General features: G+C 36.8%; 2 protein-coding genes across 2 annotated transcripts; one reads left to right on the top strand and one right to left on the bottom strand.

Moving 5' to 3' along the window:
• Nucleotides 1-3,854: 3,854 nt before the first annotated feature.
• On the top strand, nt 3,855-4,799 carry LOC137410118 (microfibrillar-associated protein 1-like). The gene has a single exon (XM_068095700.1). It carries the CDS (start codon nt 3,855-3,857, stop codon nt 4,797-4,799), a length of 945 nt encoding a protein of 314 aa, XP_067951801.1.
• Nucleotides 4,800-17,632: 12,833 nt separating this feature from the next.
• Nucleotides 17,633-18,533, bottom strand: LOC137410116 (protein FAM200C-like). Its single transcript, XM_068095699.1, has 2 exons — nt 18,219-18,533; nt 17,633-17,890 (listed from the first exon to the last, which is right to left on the bottom strand). The coding sequence occupies exons 1-2, from the start codon at nt 18,531-18,533 to the stop codon at nt 17,633-17,635; spliced, it is 573 nt and encodes a 190-aa protein (XP_067951800.1).
• Nucleotides 18,534-18,904: the final 371 nt, after the last annotated feature.

The raw sequence follows: 18,904 nt of genomic DNA, 5'->3' as shown, positions 1-18,904 counted from the left end.
AGGCTGTGCTTTCTAATGTTATCAATAAACACCCGGTATGATGTTTCTTAAAGCAAAGGAGAAAGTTAGAAAAGCCACCAAAGGGAGGTAGCGGTGATACTTGGGCAAACTTGAAAAAGGAACTTCCTTCAATTTATACAAAAGTGTTAGAAAAATATGATCATCATCCGAGTGTTAAACGCTGTGCACAGAGGCGCAAACAGTGGAGTAAGTGCTTCTGCCTTTCTTAGAAAACAACTATATTGTGGTACAAATAATTACCTCGGTGTTTTTTCAGGTCTTCTAAACCCCCTTCATGTTTTCATCTATATTAACTGCAATACAGATCTGCAGGGAACCTGTGTTCCCTTTACTTACCCTTGCAAAAAGGGTAATGTAGCAGCTGTAGGAAATGGCTGACCTTAAAGCACTTTAGAAGGTGGTCAACCTTGAAAGGTAACCATCAATACTAACAATTAGTAACTGTTTGGGCATTTATTTGAGATATGAGCCTTAGTTTTTGATTTCAACATTTAAGTGCAGCCTACTAGTAACTCTCACACAATCAATAATTATCAAATAAAACTGTCAAGAATGAACGGTTCAAAGTTAGAATACTTTAATATGTAAAGTTTTCTCTCTTACCTTGCGTTTTTTGTTCACTTAGATTCACAGCGTACCACAACCACCAGTAGAACAGATCTAGTGCTCACCATATGTTCTAGTAGAACTACTGGAGTAAATGGCGAAAATTATATTTAAAAAGTGTTTTAGGGGGCCTCGATTCCTATACAAATTCTTTAAATGCTAAAGGTGTTGCCATCTCACCAGGCTATCCATGATGTTACAAAAATCTAAAGAGTCAATCATTTAGAGTTCTCTACTTGATATGTAAACTGGGTGTAAATTGTGTCTTCTACTATATCTATGATGAAGTCAAGGATACTTTTTAAATTTCTGATTAAATACTTAGTTGGTACATCTACACCAGGATGATCCACTTAGTTTGAGATAGCAAAAGCTTATGTGGTTTTTATAATCTACCAAAACAAAGCAATTTGGCAATATATGATGTTAGACGCTGTGAAGAAGACTGGCAACATGTGCAAACTGTCTCTCAATCACATTAAGGTCACTGGCCGGCACCGGGAAGAGTAGCAAAGCAGGCTCTTCAATAAGATGAAAATTGGGTGCTGAATCCATCAGGTTGTTTCTTGTTAAAGTTAGTGTATTTTCAGCAGGCATGCTCAGACAACTTTTACAGTTGAAAAGTTGCTTCAGCTTGTAGATACGATCAAAGCAGTAAACCCACTTGCACATTAAACCGCATTTTAATAGTTAGTGCGGGTCAATCTACATGACCTCACAATTACATGTATAGTCTTGCTAAATTCTTGAGTTTTTGCCCAGATATAATCAGTACAGTTGACAAAGCTAAAGTGTATGAGCAAAGAATGTTTGGTCAATATGATATTGGTTGTAGAGCTAGAGGAAAATGAATCTGTGTTAGCTAACCTTAATGAGCAGGTGTCAATTCCACAGTGTATGGCACTAACTAGACAATGACTAGCTCTTTTTCATAAGCTTACAAGTAAGTTAGCATGATGGAGCTAATACTTCCTGGTGCACGAAACATGGGCTGGGCTATGAGAAAAAACTGAAAACATATGATGAGTTGTGATTTGATTGTAAAATCAAATAATAGCAGCGTAAGGTTTTTCTGCTTAGATTGGTTTTTGATGTTTTCTTGGGCCATCTGCTGTAAAAGACTTGGGAGAAGATTGATATTAGTAAGCTAAAGTTGTAAAATGGCTAGTCAATACCAAAAAGGTAAAAAGCCTCATTTGTCATATTTTATAAGATGATAAAATGTGTAATTATGAGCATACTATTACCAAGCAAGATGGCATGTGAGAACATTTTTCTAGAGCTCTTCACAAGAAAGACCATAGCTGAATTGTCTAAAAGAGATGCAACCCCTGTAAGGAGGTGTTTTGTTTTCAATAACAATTGTTTTCAATAACTCTCAAACTTACGCTGCAAGTAAACCGTGTTTGTATGTTATTCCACATAGAAATGTATTTTATGAAATTCTCTTGCAATGAGATATGCCATGCCATATCTTCAAGGTAATTTTGTATATCAGAACAGGTCTATGTTGAGTTATTCATGCGTTACAAGAGTTATATGATATAAATATTACCAGATTGCACATGAACATTGTTCATTTGTTCTTAGAGATTACCGCAAACTTATCTTGATGATGTACCAAAGGATTATGATCACCGTGAAATGTGAATACGAAACACAAAAAGCAAAGGAAATGCTAGCAGCAAAGACAAAACTGGTTACAAAATCGGAACGCGACTTGGTGGCAGCTAAAGAAGAGCGTCAAAGGTTTGTTACTGTGTTTCAGAACTTTAATGTGAATGTGTAAAGAAAACTGCCAGTTCTATTTACTGCTCCACAAAAATCATACCCACTGAGTGTAAGGCAAAAAGACAAATATATACTTCAAGAATATATACAAATCCAGGTATTTCAGTGGGTTTGCATGCAACAACATGCAATAGCGATCTCTATTCTCATGTCTCGCCTGGCTTCCTTATATATCATGCCTCTCTTGCTGGCTCTGCCCCATTGGTATCTCAGTCTTCTCTCGGTATTTGATCGACCTTGACTAGTGTCAATTGGTTGACCGGGTCCTCATCAATGACCCATCGTGCCTCCTGCTGAGCAGAGGCTCAATCTTGTCATTGGCCTTGAAGTTGGTTAGGCAGCCGACTTTGGTTTTTGGCGCTTTTCTGCTACACTCTTTTTTCTAGGTGGAAACTGAAGGGTTGTCTACTCAGCCTCACTAGGAGATAACAGTTGCGACCAGAGTCAGTGCTGCTGCACTCCAAACTCATGGAGCCAAACCTTCATCACCACAAACACCCGATCTTTTTCAGAAATCTTCCAAGCACGCATCAAACTAGCAGTATGGAGGGCTATCTCGGCCAATTGCAAATATCTTCAAGCAGCTGGCGTGCTTGCTCGTCATGCCGCTGATGGAGTGGCTGGTCAGCTGTTGGCTCTCCCAATAAATGGACCAATTACTCAGCTGGAGATTCAATCCATGATGGAGCCTTTTTTGCTCGATCCCTTGACCGAGTAGGTAGGCTTTTGAGCTGCGTCTTCATCACCTTCTCATTTGGAGAGACCAAAGCTAGCTTGGCTGTGTAAAGATATCGTAAGATCACCGAGTCAGCTTTGGCTCCGACGAATCGGCTGTTTTTTTTTGGTGAGCTTTCCTTAGCCATGTGCCTGTCTACACTGACCAACTTGACTGCCAGCTCTCTAAAAAGACAGTTAGCCACTGTCACAGATTCTGAGTGCTGTATATAGTATCATAAACAAAGTTATAGCATGACAATAGCTATTGCGCAATACGCTGATGAGTCATGACCATAAATTTAGAAGCATTGTTCTATTACTGGATTTTTCCTGAATGGATTTTCTGGAAGTTTCTAGAATAATTGTACGAAGGTATAAATAGCCTGACTGCAGCAGTTCATAACAATTCAGGTTACATTGTACATGTCTACAAGTCCGCAATAAAGGATTATTTTATACTCTCACAGCAATGCTCAGCATATTATTATAGACACTCTATTACTTATACATAGTTAGCCGCAATATTACACCCAGACATCTTAACTCTTAGCCTTGTGCAGACATCAGGATACAATCACAGCACCAGATATCTCGAACCTGTCACATTGCATCACAACTTTGTGACAACTTGGGGGCTGCTCCGGGAATATCTACCATTGATCAGGATTATATCAGTCTAACTCACGCAAGACATAAAGAGTACCAAAAGACAGTCAGTAATGGCGGAGACTAGTATGAGCAGTATGCGGAGGGCAATGGATATGGGCGAGAAGCTTGGATTAAAGAATGCGGAGCTAGCCAAATTCATTGACGAGAATGAACCAAAGTTTGCAGCGGAGATTGAACGCGAGAAGAGACGGATGGAACGAGAAGCCAAAAAAGAGGCTGAGGACAGACAACTCCAAATGCATATGAAGAAAATGGAGATAGACAGCCAGAAGCAAGCAAGAGAGTTGGAGATGCAAAGAGAGATAGAAGAAAAGAGGTTAGCGCATGAGCTCGAGATGAAAAAACTGGAAGTGGAGAGTATTAGGATGGATGACTCCAAAAATGAGAGTACAGGACTAGAGCGGGTTAGCAATAAACATATACCGAAACTACCAGTGTTTGATGAGAAAACAGATGAAATGGATAGTTACCTGCAGCGATTTGAATGGATAGCTAAAAACTATCAGTGGGATAAAGCTGAATGGTCATTCCATTTGAGCCAATATCTCAAAGGTAAGGCTACAGAGACTTACACTAGAATGGCGGCAGAGAATAGGAAGGACTACGATCAGGTGAAGGAAGCTCTGTTAAAACGCTACAATTTCACGGAGGAAGGCTACAGAAAGCGATTCAGAAAGAGTAAAGCCGAGCCCGACGAAGCACCACAACAATTTCTAGTTCGACTCAGTACCTACATTGACAAGTGGGTGGAGCTATCGAACTGCAAAGACCTGAAAGAACTCAACTTGCGAGAACAATTCATAGCGGCGTGTCCTACGGATCTCGCTGTACATCTAAAGGAGATGAAATTTGACAGCTGTGACGAGTTGGCTGAAGCTGCCGACCGATACCTGACAGCTCATGGTCGCAAGATGTCATTCATGAGGAAGACAACTCCAAATGAGACAACCATCACCGGCCACAGTTATAACAAAAAGGGGCATATTGCAAATTGATGTTATAAGAAGCCTCAAAAGTACTGCGCACACTGCAAATTGAATAACCATGACACAGCCGAATGTCTAAGACTCAAGACACCTACGCACAAGGCGGGTGTGGCTGAAGGGGAGACAAATCCAGAAGGACAGAATACGGATGAAATTAAGCTGAGTGGGAAGCGTTACGTACAAGTAGCGTGTTGTAAAGGTAAAGTTGGTAAAATGGAGAATGGAGTAAACCTGGTTGGAGGTTATGTAAATGGTAAGCAGGTGGAGATGATTAGAGATACTGGATGCACCACAGTAGTGGTCAAGAAATCACTGGTAAAAGCTGATCAGTACACAGGAGAGGAAGGATATCTACGAATGGCAGATAACACTGCTAGAAAACTGCCATTTGCCAAAATCAGCATCGATACACCATTCTATCAGGGAGATGTAACGGCGATGGTTATGGAGACACCCATTCACGATTTAATGCTTGGAAATATTTCAGGCGCTCGATCCCCATGTGGTCCACTACCAGAACAAGATCAGGAGTGTTCTGTGGTTACACGCACACAAGCTATAGAAAATAAATGAGGAGAAAAACCACTATCACTTGTCAGCAATGAAAACATCGAAGTAAACGGAGAAGACCTCATCAAGTCACAGAGAGAAGACGATTCTCTAAAAAGGCTGTATGACGCTACAGAAGCAATAACGAAAGGCAAACAACAAACCAGGTTCATGGTAAAGAAGGACATCCTTTATCGTGAATATTATCACCCAGGGTACAACAGCGGACAGCCGATAAAACAAGTAGTTGTACCGGAAACTCTACGTGTCGCTGTGATGAGACACGCCCACAATTCTTTATTGAGTAGACATTTGGGAATCCGTAAAACTACTGATTGAATCCTAACCAACTTTTTCTGGCCGGGTCTACATGATGAAGTTACGAGATTCTGTCGATCCTGCGACAACTGTCAACGCACTGTAAAGATAGGTTCAGTACAGAAGGTTTCCGTACAGCGGACTCCACTAATTGAGACTCCATTCAAGCGCTGCGCTGTCGACTTGATTGGACCGATTAACCCTCCGAGTGAAAAAGGGCATAGATATATACTAACTCTGGTGGACTACGCTACTCGATGCCCTGAGGCTGTTCCACTGAAAGAGATAAGCTCAGAAGCAGTGGCTGAAGCTCTAATCGACATTTACAGTTGGGTTGGAATACCTGAAGAAGTAATCAGTGATCGAGGGACCCAATTCATGTCTGAGTACATGGAGGAGTTTCCCAGACTACTCGGCATGAAGCAGATGCCGACAACCCCCTACCATGCTATGGCTAATAGACTGGTGGAGCGATTCAATGGCACACTGAAGTCAATGCTGAAAAAGTTAGGCCATCAGGAGCCAAGGCAGTGGCACAGATACATAAACCCGGCACTATTTGCCTACAGAGAGGTCCCACAGGAATCTACTGGATTCTCACCATTCAAGCTGTTGTACGGAAGAACAGTACGAGGGCCGATGGATATTCTACGACAGCTATAGACACAGGATGATGCCGATGGAGAGACCAAGAGTAGCTACCAACACGTGTTTGATCTGCATTCTAAGCTGGAAGATACAATGGAGTTGGCTCAGAAAGTGCTAGAAAGAAATAAGCAGAGGTACAAGAATTACTTCGGCAAGAAGGCAAAGAAAAGGGAATTTCAAGAAGGTGACAAAGTTCTCATCTTGCTCCCTACTAACCACAACAAGTTGCTAATGCACTGGCAGGGACCATACAACGTAGAGGAGAAGGTCGGGATAAACGCATACCGAATTCAGGTCAAAGGTATAAGTCGAACCTACCACGCTAACATGCTGAAGAAATACTACGTGAGAGATAGTGAAAAGGAAATAACTGAGGTAGCTGGTATCGAAAAAGTAGAAGAAGGGGAAGGCACACTGGTGGAGTTGTATTCGGGAAAGTCAGTCGGAACTGTGAAAGATCTGAAGATGGGAAAAATATATCTGAGGAGCAGAGAAAGCAGATCACAGACATTGTCAAGGACTTTACAGATATATTCACAGACAGACCGGGAAACTGCAATCTCATCAAACATGATTACTCTAACCAGTAACAAGCCTATCAAATCCAAACCTTACACATTACTTTACCCGGTGAGGGAATCACTTAGGGAAGATATAAAATATATGCTGAACACAGGGATCATCAGAGAATCGAACTCTCCATATGCATCACCAGTCATACTCGTGAAAAAAGCCTGATGGATCCAATCGACTATGTGCTAACTACCGGAACTTGAACAAAATAACAGTGTTCGATCCAGAGCCAATGGCAACAGCAAGCGATCTCTTTCAGAAGATGAGCGGTGATCACTACTTCTCAAAGGTAGATCTAACTAAGGGCTACTGGCAAATTCCTGTAGAGGAGAGTGACATACCGAAGACTGCATTTGTCACTCCAGATGAGCAATACGAGTTCATCAGGATGCCGTTTGAGATGGTCAACTCTGGAGCAACATTTGTACGTGGCATGAAGAAGCTATTGGGGGATTTACCAGGAGTAGACAACTACATCGATGACATCATCATACACACTGCCAAATGGGAGGATCACATGAACGCACTGAGAGAACTATTCACCCGTTTGGCCAAAGCACAGCTAACCAATCAAACCGACGAAATGCTACCTCGGTGGAACAACTATAGAGTTCCTAGGTCACAAGATTGATCGAGGAGAACTGAAACCGATGGAAGACAATGTGGAGAAAATCACTGAAGCTCCAAGGCCTCGGACCAAGACTCAAGTACGGTCGTTTCTAGGAATGAAGGGCTACTACCGAGAGTTTGTCCCAAATTACGCGACGATAGCAAGTCCTCTGTCGGACTTGACTAAAAAAGGACAACCCAATAAAGTTATCTGGACAGATGCGCAAAAGAAAGCATACCGGAAACTAAGAGTGACCATAACTGAGAAACCAGTTCTGAAACTACCAGACATAACGAAGCAGATCACCCTAAAGACTGACGCATCGGACACTGGACTCAGAGCTGTACTACTACAGGAACATGATGGAAAGCTATTTCCTGTCAGCTATGCTAGCAGAAAACTACTGGACCGTGAAAGGAATTACTCAACAATAGAAAAAGAATGCCTGGCAATTGTATGGGCTGTAAAGAAATATCTACCATATCTCTACGGCGTGGAGTTCATACTACAAATGGATCACCAACCACTAACCTACATCAATCGAGCAAAGTATGAGAACAGCAGAGTGATGAGATGGGCACTATATCTACAGGATTATTGCATGACGGTGGAATCGATCAAAGGGAAAGACGACGTCGGAGCGGACTACATGAGCAGAATAGACTCAGAATCTTAATGCTGGAAATTTGACTATAAATTTCCTCATGAATGGAGAGTTGTCACAGATTCTGAGTGGTGTATATAGTATCATAAACAAAGTTATAGCATGACAATAGCTATTGCGCAATACGCTGATGAGTCATGATCATAAATTTAGAAGCATTGTTCTATTACTAGATTTTTCCTGAATGGATTTTCTGGAAATTTCTAGAATAATTGTAAGGAGGTATAAATAGCCTGACTGCAGCCGTTCATAACAATTCAGGTTACATTGTACATGTTTACAAGTCCGCAATAAATGATTATTTTATAATCTCACAGCAATCGCCCTGAGGAGAAAGGTTATCCGCATATTATTATAGACACTATATTACTTATACATGTACATAGTTAGCCGCAATATTACACCCAGACGTCTTAACTTTTAGCCTTGTGCAGACATCAGGATACTATCACAACAACAGATATCTCGAACCTGTCACATTGCATCACCACTTTGCGACAGCCACGCTCAATGCGGAGGTACACGGTTTAATCGGGAAATCAGTCAATCATGATCTGGCCTGTAGAAATGGAAACTACTTTGCTTCCATAGTTCTTTTTCATGCAAAAAGATCTGAAATTTCTTAACATTCTTGCTCTGATCTTTGCAAACATGTCAATCACGATTTGGTAGCACAGATTCTCACTTTCTGGTATATAGTTTCGGATCGTAAAATAGTAAGCCAACAAGTCCTTGCATGACACTGACTCTCTTGAGTTAGATCCAGCCTGTAGAGTACTTACAGTACGTATAACCAGATTGGCTGTTTATGAAAGGCAGAGAGTATTAGGTAAAGGTAGAGCAAAGACAATTTTTGAAGACAGATGGCAAACAATAGGTTTCACTTGTTGTTTTTCTATGACCATACAAGCCTTTCAAAAGTATATATGTCTTTTCCTGTTGTTTTCCTTTCATGGTAACTGCAACTTCATTCCATGCTGGTCATCCCACGAGCAAACAAGCGGAGCGATGTGTGCGAGTTTTTATGATAAATGCATGTGCACACAACTTACGAAAATTATTCATCAACAATGAGACGAACCCTTGGCTAGAAATTTCATCAAGAAATTTAAGCATCGGAATGTAAAGTCGTAAAAGTATAATAACGATACAAAACACATTTAAACCTATTTAAATATGTTACCAAGTCTTTGTAAATTGTCGGTATTATCTTTAAACTTACCCATCTGATCGGATTATACACAAATAGACAGATTTATTTGAACGAAAATCGCCACAAAAAGCTTGAAAAGCTCGGTTTAATAAAAGTTAAGACCGAAAATTGAAACGCCAATAAAGCCGTGCGACCGATTGTAGAACTATTTAGTAGTGCGTATTTCCCGAGAAAACCGTGTTCATTTTACCAGTCTATGGTACTGTTTACTTGTAATCGAATTTATTCGAAGGTTTTTGTAATAAACGTAGACCGTTCGAGGCGTAGACCGATTTACAGGTACGAAATTGTGGTACACCGTTTATCAGCCTATGTTTTTTGTCCAATCACCGAAGGTTTCATTATTTAAAACGTTAGCCGAAATTCTTTACAACTTACGTACAAGCTAGGGCCAAACTACAACGCCCCTTCATGACGAGAACATTTTTTATTTTGCTACATTTTTATACGAGTGAATGCTCCTACCCGCTTTCTGTTAAAGATCGCTTTATCAAAACCATTCAACGCAACCAATTTTCAAACTGTGTATAGTACACAGTAGCTTGCCATTTTACTTCTAATTTTGCATTTCAGAGTTATAATAAACCTATTTCTTTATCGTTGTTGAATTACATACATTACAGTAAATTAGGCCTACAGCTTTATAACACTTTTATAACAGCTTTTATTTTGCTGCAGTTTGCAGAAATCTTCGAGACGCATTAACGCTCATAGGTTTTCTATTATTGCTGTATTACTATATTAACAATATTGGTTATTTTAATAATATCAGTGCATTTTACTTATAATATTGGCCAACATTGCATTTCTCCTATTGCAAGAGAGAGATATAAACGTAATATTTTCCTTTCATTGTTGTTGTTTGTCATGACCAAACACTTTTTAAATAAACTTTCTAAAAACCTATATAAATACCACAACTTCTTGATATTGCTACCTATGACGTTTTGAAATGTAAACAAAATTGTGTATTGGTTTTCTATTATTACTATATTAATAAAATTGATTATTCTAAGAATATCAGTGCATTTTACTTCTAATATTGGCCAATATTGCATTTCTCCTGTTGCAGGGGGAAAATATTAACATATTTTCCATTCATTATTGCTTATTGTTGTATATAATAACACCCACACCCAGTACATTACAGCTACCATTGAAGTTATCCTATTGCACTGCAGAGCCATTTGATTGCTAATATTGCATTTCTCAACCATTAGTACCCTTTATTTTTTTGCCAATATCTCTGGCCATCTCTTTGGTCGTGGGCTGTATGACAGTGAAATTTCTAGTCTAGTTCATGCTGACCTTTCTCGTGTTGCAAAGGGTCTGCTTGTAGGTTGTCAAAAGTACCTTGTAAACTACTCAGTTGCCTTTTCAGTTTTTCATTTTCTGCTGTCACTCTAAAAGCAAAGAATTTAGTTATTTAAGCATGTATTTAAAAGCAATTTGATTCATTTGATGCTATGTAGCCTTCGACAATAATGATTCTGGTGGTAATTCAAAAAATAGAGTGCTTAAAAAATTTTCAAATATATAGTAGATAAATTTACATCATTTAAAAAGAGGGTACTAGTTTACTAAGTAGGGTCCAATCACTTTATCTATTATCCCACGAGCAAACAAAAAAATTGACAACATGCTAAACAATTTAAACTAGAAATTCCTACATGCATAGTAAAGACTTAATGAATATGAAATAATACGCAAAGAAAGCCATTTTGAATGGATAATTTTTTCAAAGCGTTTGAGCATAGATATTGGTTGCCTTACAATTACTTTACAGTTACTGTCTAATTGAGCTGTTACAAGGTATATTAGTTATTATCCTATTATGTTAGACAGGAGCAAAAGCAATTATTTATTTGAATAAAATACTGTAAACCATATAATTTTTCCATTTCATTTAGTAGCTGGAAGAATGGTTAGTCATTAAAGTTTGGTTAACTAAAGTTGTAAAAGTTATAAAGACTTTTGAAATGGTTTGCTTGTTACTCGAATCATAAGTACCAGCAATCTATTAATCCTGCTCTTTTCGAATATTCACTAGTATAAATATATAAAATTGTACATATGTATTATGTATAAAATAAATATATAATATATATAATTTAATTATGACAGTTTATATAATATACATGTATATTTCAAATGGTATATCTCAAATAGAAAATTATATCTAAACATTTTTAGATGTACATGTAGGTCATAATTTTACAACAGGTATGCATAGTCCCTATGTACAACCACGTAGAAACATTCTACTTGTACATATATACAGGAACCATAAACAAATTGCTAGGCAAATTTTTTTTGAACAAACAGGAGTTCGACAAAATAAAACAGCCATACCAAAATATAATAAAAAAAAGCGGCTGTAACCATGGACTCCAATAAACAACAGAAGCAATCATAAAAAAATGTAGTGAACAATGCAAAGCAGTTTGTTACAACTCCCATATAGCTCTAGTGTTGCAATCAACATAAAAATGCAACCAAATTGTTATCAAATGCTTTCACAAAACACTTGCTTTGCACAAAATTGCTCACAAAAAACACAGAAAATCAGCTACTCATGTGTGACATATGAAAACTATTATAAACGCACAATGAACCCAAAAAAAATGCAATTGTGCAAAAAATGATAAGTGCATCATCAAAAACATAATCTACTAAGCTGAATAAATGAATAAACCTGATCATCTAACAAACCTATCATATATTAGATTATGCGTAACAGAATTCAAATTCAGATATAATAACCACACAACTGTGTTTGATTAAAAAAGTAAATAGCCAGACTGAACTTAGTAAACACATTTAGAACTTGAAAGACAACAACAAAAACTATGACATTTCTTAAAAAATAAATTCACATGCCTAACCCTACTACACCAAAACAAAACACTGCAGCTTACATTTATTAAAAAGAATTACATAATATTCAAACCAGAACTAGCAACACCAAACAGAAAGATGACTTGACATCAGATGCAGGTGAGGGCAAAACTGTTTTTTTTGCAAATTTTATAAGCATCACCCTTACACCACACTATCTCACCAAAACTTTCGGTCACAGCCTTACGAGTTTCAAGTACAACATAACATCCCTTTTGCAAAACATCTTAATCAAATATCATATAGCTTATATACATGTATATGCGTATGTACTAGTTGAATACTCAGCAATGCACGGGAAATAAAAAAGTTTTGGTATAGTTTTGGTAAGTTTTTAATATTAACCAAAATAAAAAAACATTTACCATTCTAACTTTCAAATTAAGGTAATTATTTATTCCTGCATGTGTCCGGCAAACACATAATTCAAAAAATCTTAAAGCTCGAGACAGCTGAAAAAGATTGTTGAAAAATATTTCTTACTACCTTACACCTTCGCTCAAGATTTGAAATAGCTTATACACAGTGGCGAGTAATGCAGTTGCTATTGTTCATTCATACGAGTATTTTGCGTAATATTGAGTGAAAAACATAGACCTTCATGATTATATTTACATTTTTGTTTAGTGAAAAACATAGACTCTCTTTGTTGTATTTATAACATTATGAAGTGAGGATCATATGCCTGTATGATTATATTTGTATTATTCGTTGGTGAGAAACATACATGTAGGCTCTCATCACTATATTTATAATATAATAGATTGAGTAATACAGGTTTTTATCATTATATTTATAAAACAATAGAGCGAGGATTACAGGCCTTCTTTATTATATTTATGTTACTACGAAGTGAAAGATATAGGCTCTGAATTTGTATACATTAATACAAATTTTGGTATTTGTTGTTTATTAATTGTATGTCCATTTATAGTGTTACACTTTTGAGAATGAAAAATGGATCAGACACTGAATTTAAACTCAAAACATCTAGTTCTCCAGACAAAAGTGCTGTCTATTACATTATGTGTCTAATCGACATTACTCATTATTAATTGTGCACATATTTATTACATTGTTTAAACACTCACATTTACATTGTTTGAGAAAATAGTATTTGTTACTAGGCCCCTACTAGCTTAGCTTACTAACTACTAAATGTGTTAGAGATCATTTTACGGAATGTAACAATTATGAAGCTAGGTTCAGACACACTTCTTATCATCGCAAAGATTTAGATTAGAGAGTTACTAGCTTAAGTTACACAAATTTATTATACAATTATTTTATGGTCTGTACAACACCAAACATTTAGCTGGTAATATAATATAGTGAGAAAAATAAGCCTCTCAATTATGACCATAAAATTATATAATGATGAACATATGAGTTCATTATTATATTTATGTTCTTATTTATGGTACATGAGTGTCATTAGTATAGTTAGAATATAACACATGTAAAGTTAGAAATATAGGGGTTCATTACTACATGTATATCTATATCTATATATATGTTTCTCAAAGTCCGTATATCTGTCTGTCGGTTTTCCGGCGATAGCTATGATTAGAACATCTGAGCTGGACAACAATGCAGACAACAATGCAGAATGGTAAATCATGGCTTACCGTCATTGGAAGCCTAACCTTATTAACTAGCTTAGTGAAGTTTTCCATTGGCAATATACCAGGCTACTAATTTAAAAGGTACAGTTGTTTGACAATGTTTTAAAACCTTTACAGTTGTTTTTATTTTTCTCTTAATTTATTTCAACTACACGACACACTTCTCACACGATATGTAGTTTGAAATTTAGAATGGGAAATGTTGTTATATGTTAAATACAAATCAATGTTTTGTCCAAAGACTCTTCTATTACACGGGCAACGCCAGGTGGTACAGCTAGTGTATTTATATTATTATGTGAGGAAAATACTAGGTCCCACTTTTTCAACATAATTTATCAAAAATACTTAAGACTACATGAGCCCATTCATATCATTGACAGATTTCCAACAAATAATCTGTTGATTTAATGTTCACAATGTTTAGACAGCAATCAGTTTGTTCTGTTTGTTGTGTTTGTGATTTGATGAACATACTGTATAGCTTTGCAAAAGGTTGGGCAAAAAGAACGTGGGAATGCTCTCAAAATCCTCTAACTTTTTTAGTGACGGTATTTGACAGGACATGTTTTTTCATCATAGGAATCAATGAATAGTCACCCTAAAGATACGAAGTTTTTTAAAGTTTGTCTGGGATCAGATCACTCGCCTTTGCTCAAACTTGGTTCACTTGCCCCCAAGGTTTTAATGAGAATACAACTACTATCAAAATTTATAGTACTTTTGGATGCCGAAAAAAAGTGCAGTTTATTTATAGTTTTAAAAATTATCTACCTGATTTTTAAATATTAAATATATTAAAGACAACAACTATTTTAGCAAACTTACCAAAAGTGATAAAAATTGAAAAATTCAGATAATGTTTTGATGGTTCTTTTGTTTTTTTTCTGATACTTACTAATATCATAACAGAGTTTTACTTTATTATGTGTATCTTACCATAAACTAAACTAGTTTATAAGTGTATATGTATCTCATACTCAGTGGTGTAGTGAGATCCATATGCCCAATCCTGTACTAGTTAAATTTAATGGCTTTATACAATATTTTTGTCTTACATGAGTTCCACTACACTCACATGAATAATTTTACAGTATTATGTAGGAATACTTTTTATCTCAGCATTGCAGATCTAATTACCAACAATTCTACAACAAATATATACATGTATACTTTATCATTGCATTAAATATATCAAATATAACAAATATATTTAATGCTATGACAAAGTATACATTGACAAATGTATACTTTTCATAGCAATATTTTAGCCATGCTTCTTTATGATTGATAGCATGTTGCCCACTGGTAAAAACCAAAGGGGAAGTAGGAATATTTCAATTAGTTTGTTAAGAATGTTAATATGTATTTTAGTAGATTTTATTAGCGTTATATTGTAAGTTAGCTGTTGTTTAGTAAAAGTAAAATAATATAATTATTAGTTAGGCCTATAGGCCTATATTTTATATACATATTATATTGTAAATTGCTTGCAGTGTTATGCATATGAAATTGCAAGGTCTGTAGGCATTTACAGGCATAAGTAAAAGATTGCTAACAAATTTCAACTGTTAGTGTTAATATGTTTGTGAGTAGCTGTTAGTAGTGTTATAACCTAAATTTAGTAGTTTTTAGTAGAAGTTAAATAATAATTGTTAGCATACGATCGATATAAGATTATATGTTAAATTGATAGCAGAGTTACACATCATAGACAGTAAAATCTGTACATGTTTGCAAGTGTAAATGACTAGTTTCTAACACAATTAATACTAGCTAAAAGTTGTTGTGTAATTAACTCACACAATTTGTTACCAGTTAAGACAATGATATGTCTCGGTTCACACACAACTCTCCAGGGAGTCAACTAGTTTTGTAGTATTAAGATTGGCCTGCTCTTTAAACCTTTTGGTCAACTTCTCCTGGTTCTTTAGTTTGCATTAGCTATTTCTGTTCCCGGTTCTACCATGTTAGAATAAATTGAAAGTTACTTAGCATCCAGACACTGGTGCAATTATTCTGCATTGTATGACAGTTACAATGACTTTTATAAATGACCTAACAGGTAAGAACCCAACGTCTGACTCAACAGTCCTCTTTATATATACAAAGCTATAGAAATCTAGCATCACTCGATTGTTACTCAGGCGTAAAAGAATGGCTTGTATGTGTTCACTTAGTTAAAACTCTAACGTGAGAATTTTTTAAGTAAGCTATTTATTCCACTATATTGAGCACATGCAGAAGCTCAGTTTAGTGATTGCATTTTTTTAGGAAAACTCTAGCTCCAATAAAACCCAAAGCTGCTGACGCATACATTCTCAAAGACTGTCCATGCAACTGACCAAAACACTGCAATAATAATTTACCTAATATTTCATAATTATAACCATGCGACCAACTGAAATAAATATTAAGGAATAACATGCATGCAACATGTACTTGTACAAAATCTGAACTTTTACACCTGCACATCTATATTATTGAATGTACATGCATGCTAGCAAATGGATTAATTTACGTGTAAATATAAATGTATATAGAAAAATAGATTTTGAAAAATAATGTAGTATATGATTCATGGGCTTTCCGAACTAGTTGAAATAATACTCTATGAATAAACATACATGTATTGAAACATTAATTTACATTGTATTTTAGATAAAGAGCAATGTTATAGTTGACCTTGACATGATAGTTACAGTTGAACTACAGTTGAAAATTGCAGCTAAACGTCAGTTGCGCTGAAATCGATTTATGCTCAATTAGTTCGCTGCGGATTCAGCTTAACTCTGGTCACTATCTATAATTGTACCCGACGCTCAATGCATGTAAGTCTACTGTACCTCTTTCAAATTCTGCAGTTGCAGGTTTCACTCCTATTGCATTTTAGATACGAGTCTAATTAAGGCCTATACCTTAGAATGGTATCAAGTTGAAGCTGATGAGTACATATAGATATGGGTATAAAGTCATGAGTATTATAGCCACCAAGGTTAAGATCAGCTGCAGCTGCGCATTTGGTGTCATAATAACATATTATTAAAGCCATTCTGTAGATCAGTGGTTCTTAGCCTTTTCAGTCCCATTCCCCATTTCCAAACCTAAAAACAGAAATTCCTCCTTCCCAACTCTCTCAAATAATGCACTGCAACTAGATAGTGAACTTTATTTGCATATACAACTTATATACATATATGTATATACATGTATATACATGTGTATATGCATTTATTACAGTCATATTTACATGGAATATTAAAAATGAATGTACATGTATATTGAAACTCAATATATCTATCATTGTAAGACAGTCAACAGACTTGTGCAATTTCTGTGTTTGTTTGGAGCTGACCGGAATTTTGATGCTAGGAGTTGTTGTAGATAGGGCACACTGTAGGTCAGCTTCTACTTCCAGGCAGTTTCTAGATTTGCTCTTTATGGTTAGCATTGCCGAAAATGCTGACTTGCAAAGATATGTGGAAGCAAATGATATGAGCATCTTGAAAGCGGCCAGGCTTATTTTGGGATACAATATTTGGGCCTGAACCCAAAAGTGCTCTATTGATAGCTCCTTAAAGTCATATTTTTATGCAGAGTTGCTTGTCAGCTTCAAAAAACTCCTGAAGCGGTTTCGGAATCTCGTGGACATTGCGCCTGAAAGGGTTTCAGGTCAGGCTCATCAATTGCTCTGTCCTAGGATCTAACTTTGGAAAATATCTCAAACTCTGCTATCAAGCTGTTCTAGTGATGCTGTATGTCGGTTAGCAAAGAATCAGAAGGAGCTTTCTTGTCAACTAATGAATGCAGAACTGGAAATGAAACTTTTACATTCTCAGTAGCCAGTCTTTCCACCCAGAGTTTGAGCTTGTCTTTGAATGCATTGACACTATCAGTTACATTCAACACATTTCTGTCTCCACCTTGCATCTTTGTGTTCACTTCATTGATTGAACCAATTATGTCAACCAGGTAAGCAAGACACTGATGGAAGCCTTCCACCTGCATTGAAGCCAGTAGTTTGGGTTTGTTATGAGTTTTCAAAAACTCATTGACCTCTGATCATAGACTGAAGAAACGCAGAAGCATGTTACCCTTTGATAACCATCAGAACTTTGGTATGGAACAATAGTGATGAGTGCACAACACTCATATATTCGAATAACTTGTGAAAGAGACGTGTTTGCAAGGCAGAGCCTTTGATAAAGTTTACTACTTTAATCACTGAAGAAAGGTGTCCCTGCAATCCGTTAGGAAAAGTTTTTGCTGCTAGCGCTCGTCTGTGAATGAAGCAATAGATACTCCCCACTTAAGGATTTTTTTCTTTTACCAACTGTGCAAATCCAGCACGACAGCCAAGAATGGCTGGAGCACCATCAGTGGAAACTCCAATTAGTTTGCCCCAGTTCAGATGTTCTTTGCTGAAAACATCGGAAACCAGGTTCATAACATCAGCAGCTGTGGTGGTCTCTGGTAGAGGACTGCAGAACAGAAATTCTTCTTCAATTGTCTCTCTGTTTACATAGCGTGCAAACACCATCAGCTGTGAAATGTTAGCAACATCAGTGGACTCATCAAGTTGAATGGTGAACATGGGAAATGACTTGATCTTTTCAATTACTTGCTTCTTTATGTCCGCAGACATATCATCGATCCTCAATTTCACTGTGCTGTCTGAGAGGGATAAATCAGCTTATCTTTTTAGCGGCTGTGTCTCCCAGAATAATCTTAGTTCACTCCAGCAGACAAGGTTTAACTAATGTTTCACCAATGGTTTGTGGCTTCTTATCTCTTGAGATGCGGTAAAACAGAGCATAGGATGCCTCAATAATGGCCTGTACTTGGATATGAAAGCTGCCAGTGGAATCCAGTTTTGCCCGCTTGAGTTCTCTCTCTTTAGCTTCAAAGAACGGCTTTGATTTATCCATGTGTTGTACATGTTTATTTCTTAAGTGTTGCTTAAGTTGATGTGGTTTCAAGAAGTCGTTAGCGAGCACTTTCATGCGCAAAACACAT

This window comes from Watersipora subatra, unplaced genomic scaffold (genome assembly GCF_963576615.1).
Source record: "Watersipora subatra unplaced genomic scaffold, tzWatSuba1.1 SCAFFOLD_66, whole genome shotgun sequence".
Classification (NCBI taxonomy): domain Eukaryota; kingdom Metazoa; phylum Bryozoa; class Gymnolaemata; order Cheilostomatida; family Watersiporidae; genus Watersipora; species Watersipora subatra.
The sequence above is the reverse complement of the archived record's forward strand: the minus strand, read 5'-3'. Positions and strand labels throughout refer to the sequence as shown.

Bases quoted from the DNA above. Each gene is read 5' to 3' on its own strand.
- LOC137410118 (XM_068095700.1), top strand. From the start codon at position 3,855: ATGGCGGAGACTAGTATGAGCAGTATGCGGAGGGCAATGGATATGGGC.
- LOC137410116 (XM_068095699.1), bottom strand. From the start codon at position 18,533: ATGTCTGCGGACATAAAGAAGCAAGTAATTGAAAAGATCAAGTCATTT. The intron at 17,891-18,218 runs GTAAAAGAAAAA...GCTTCAATGCAG, and splicing joins GTGCTGGATTTGCACAGTTG to GTGGAAGGCTTCCATCAGTG.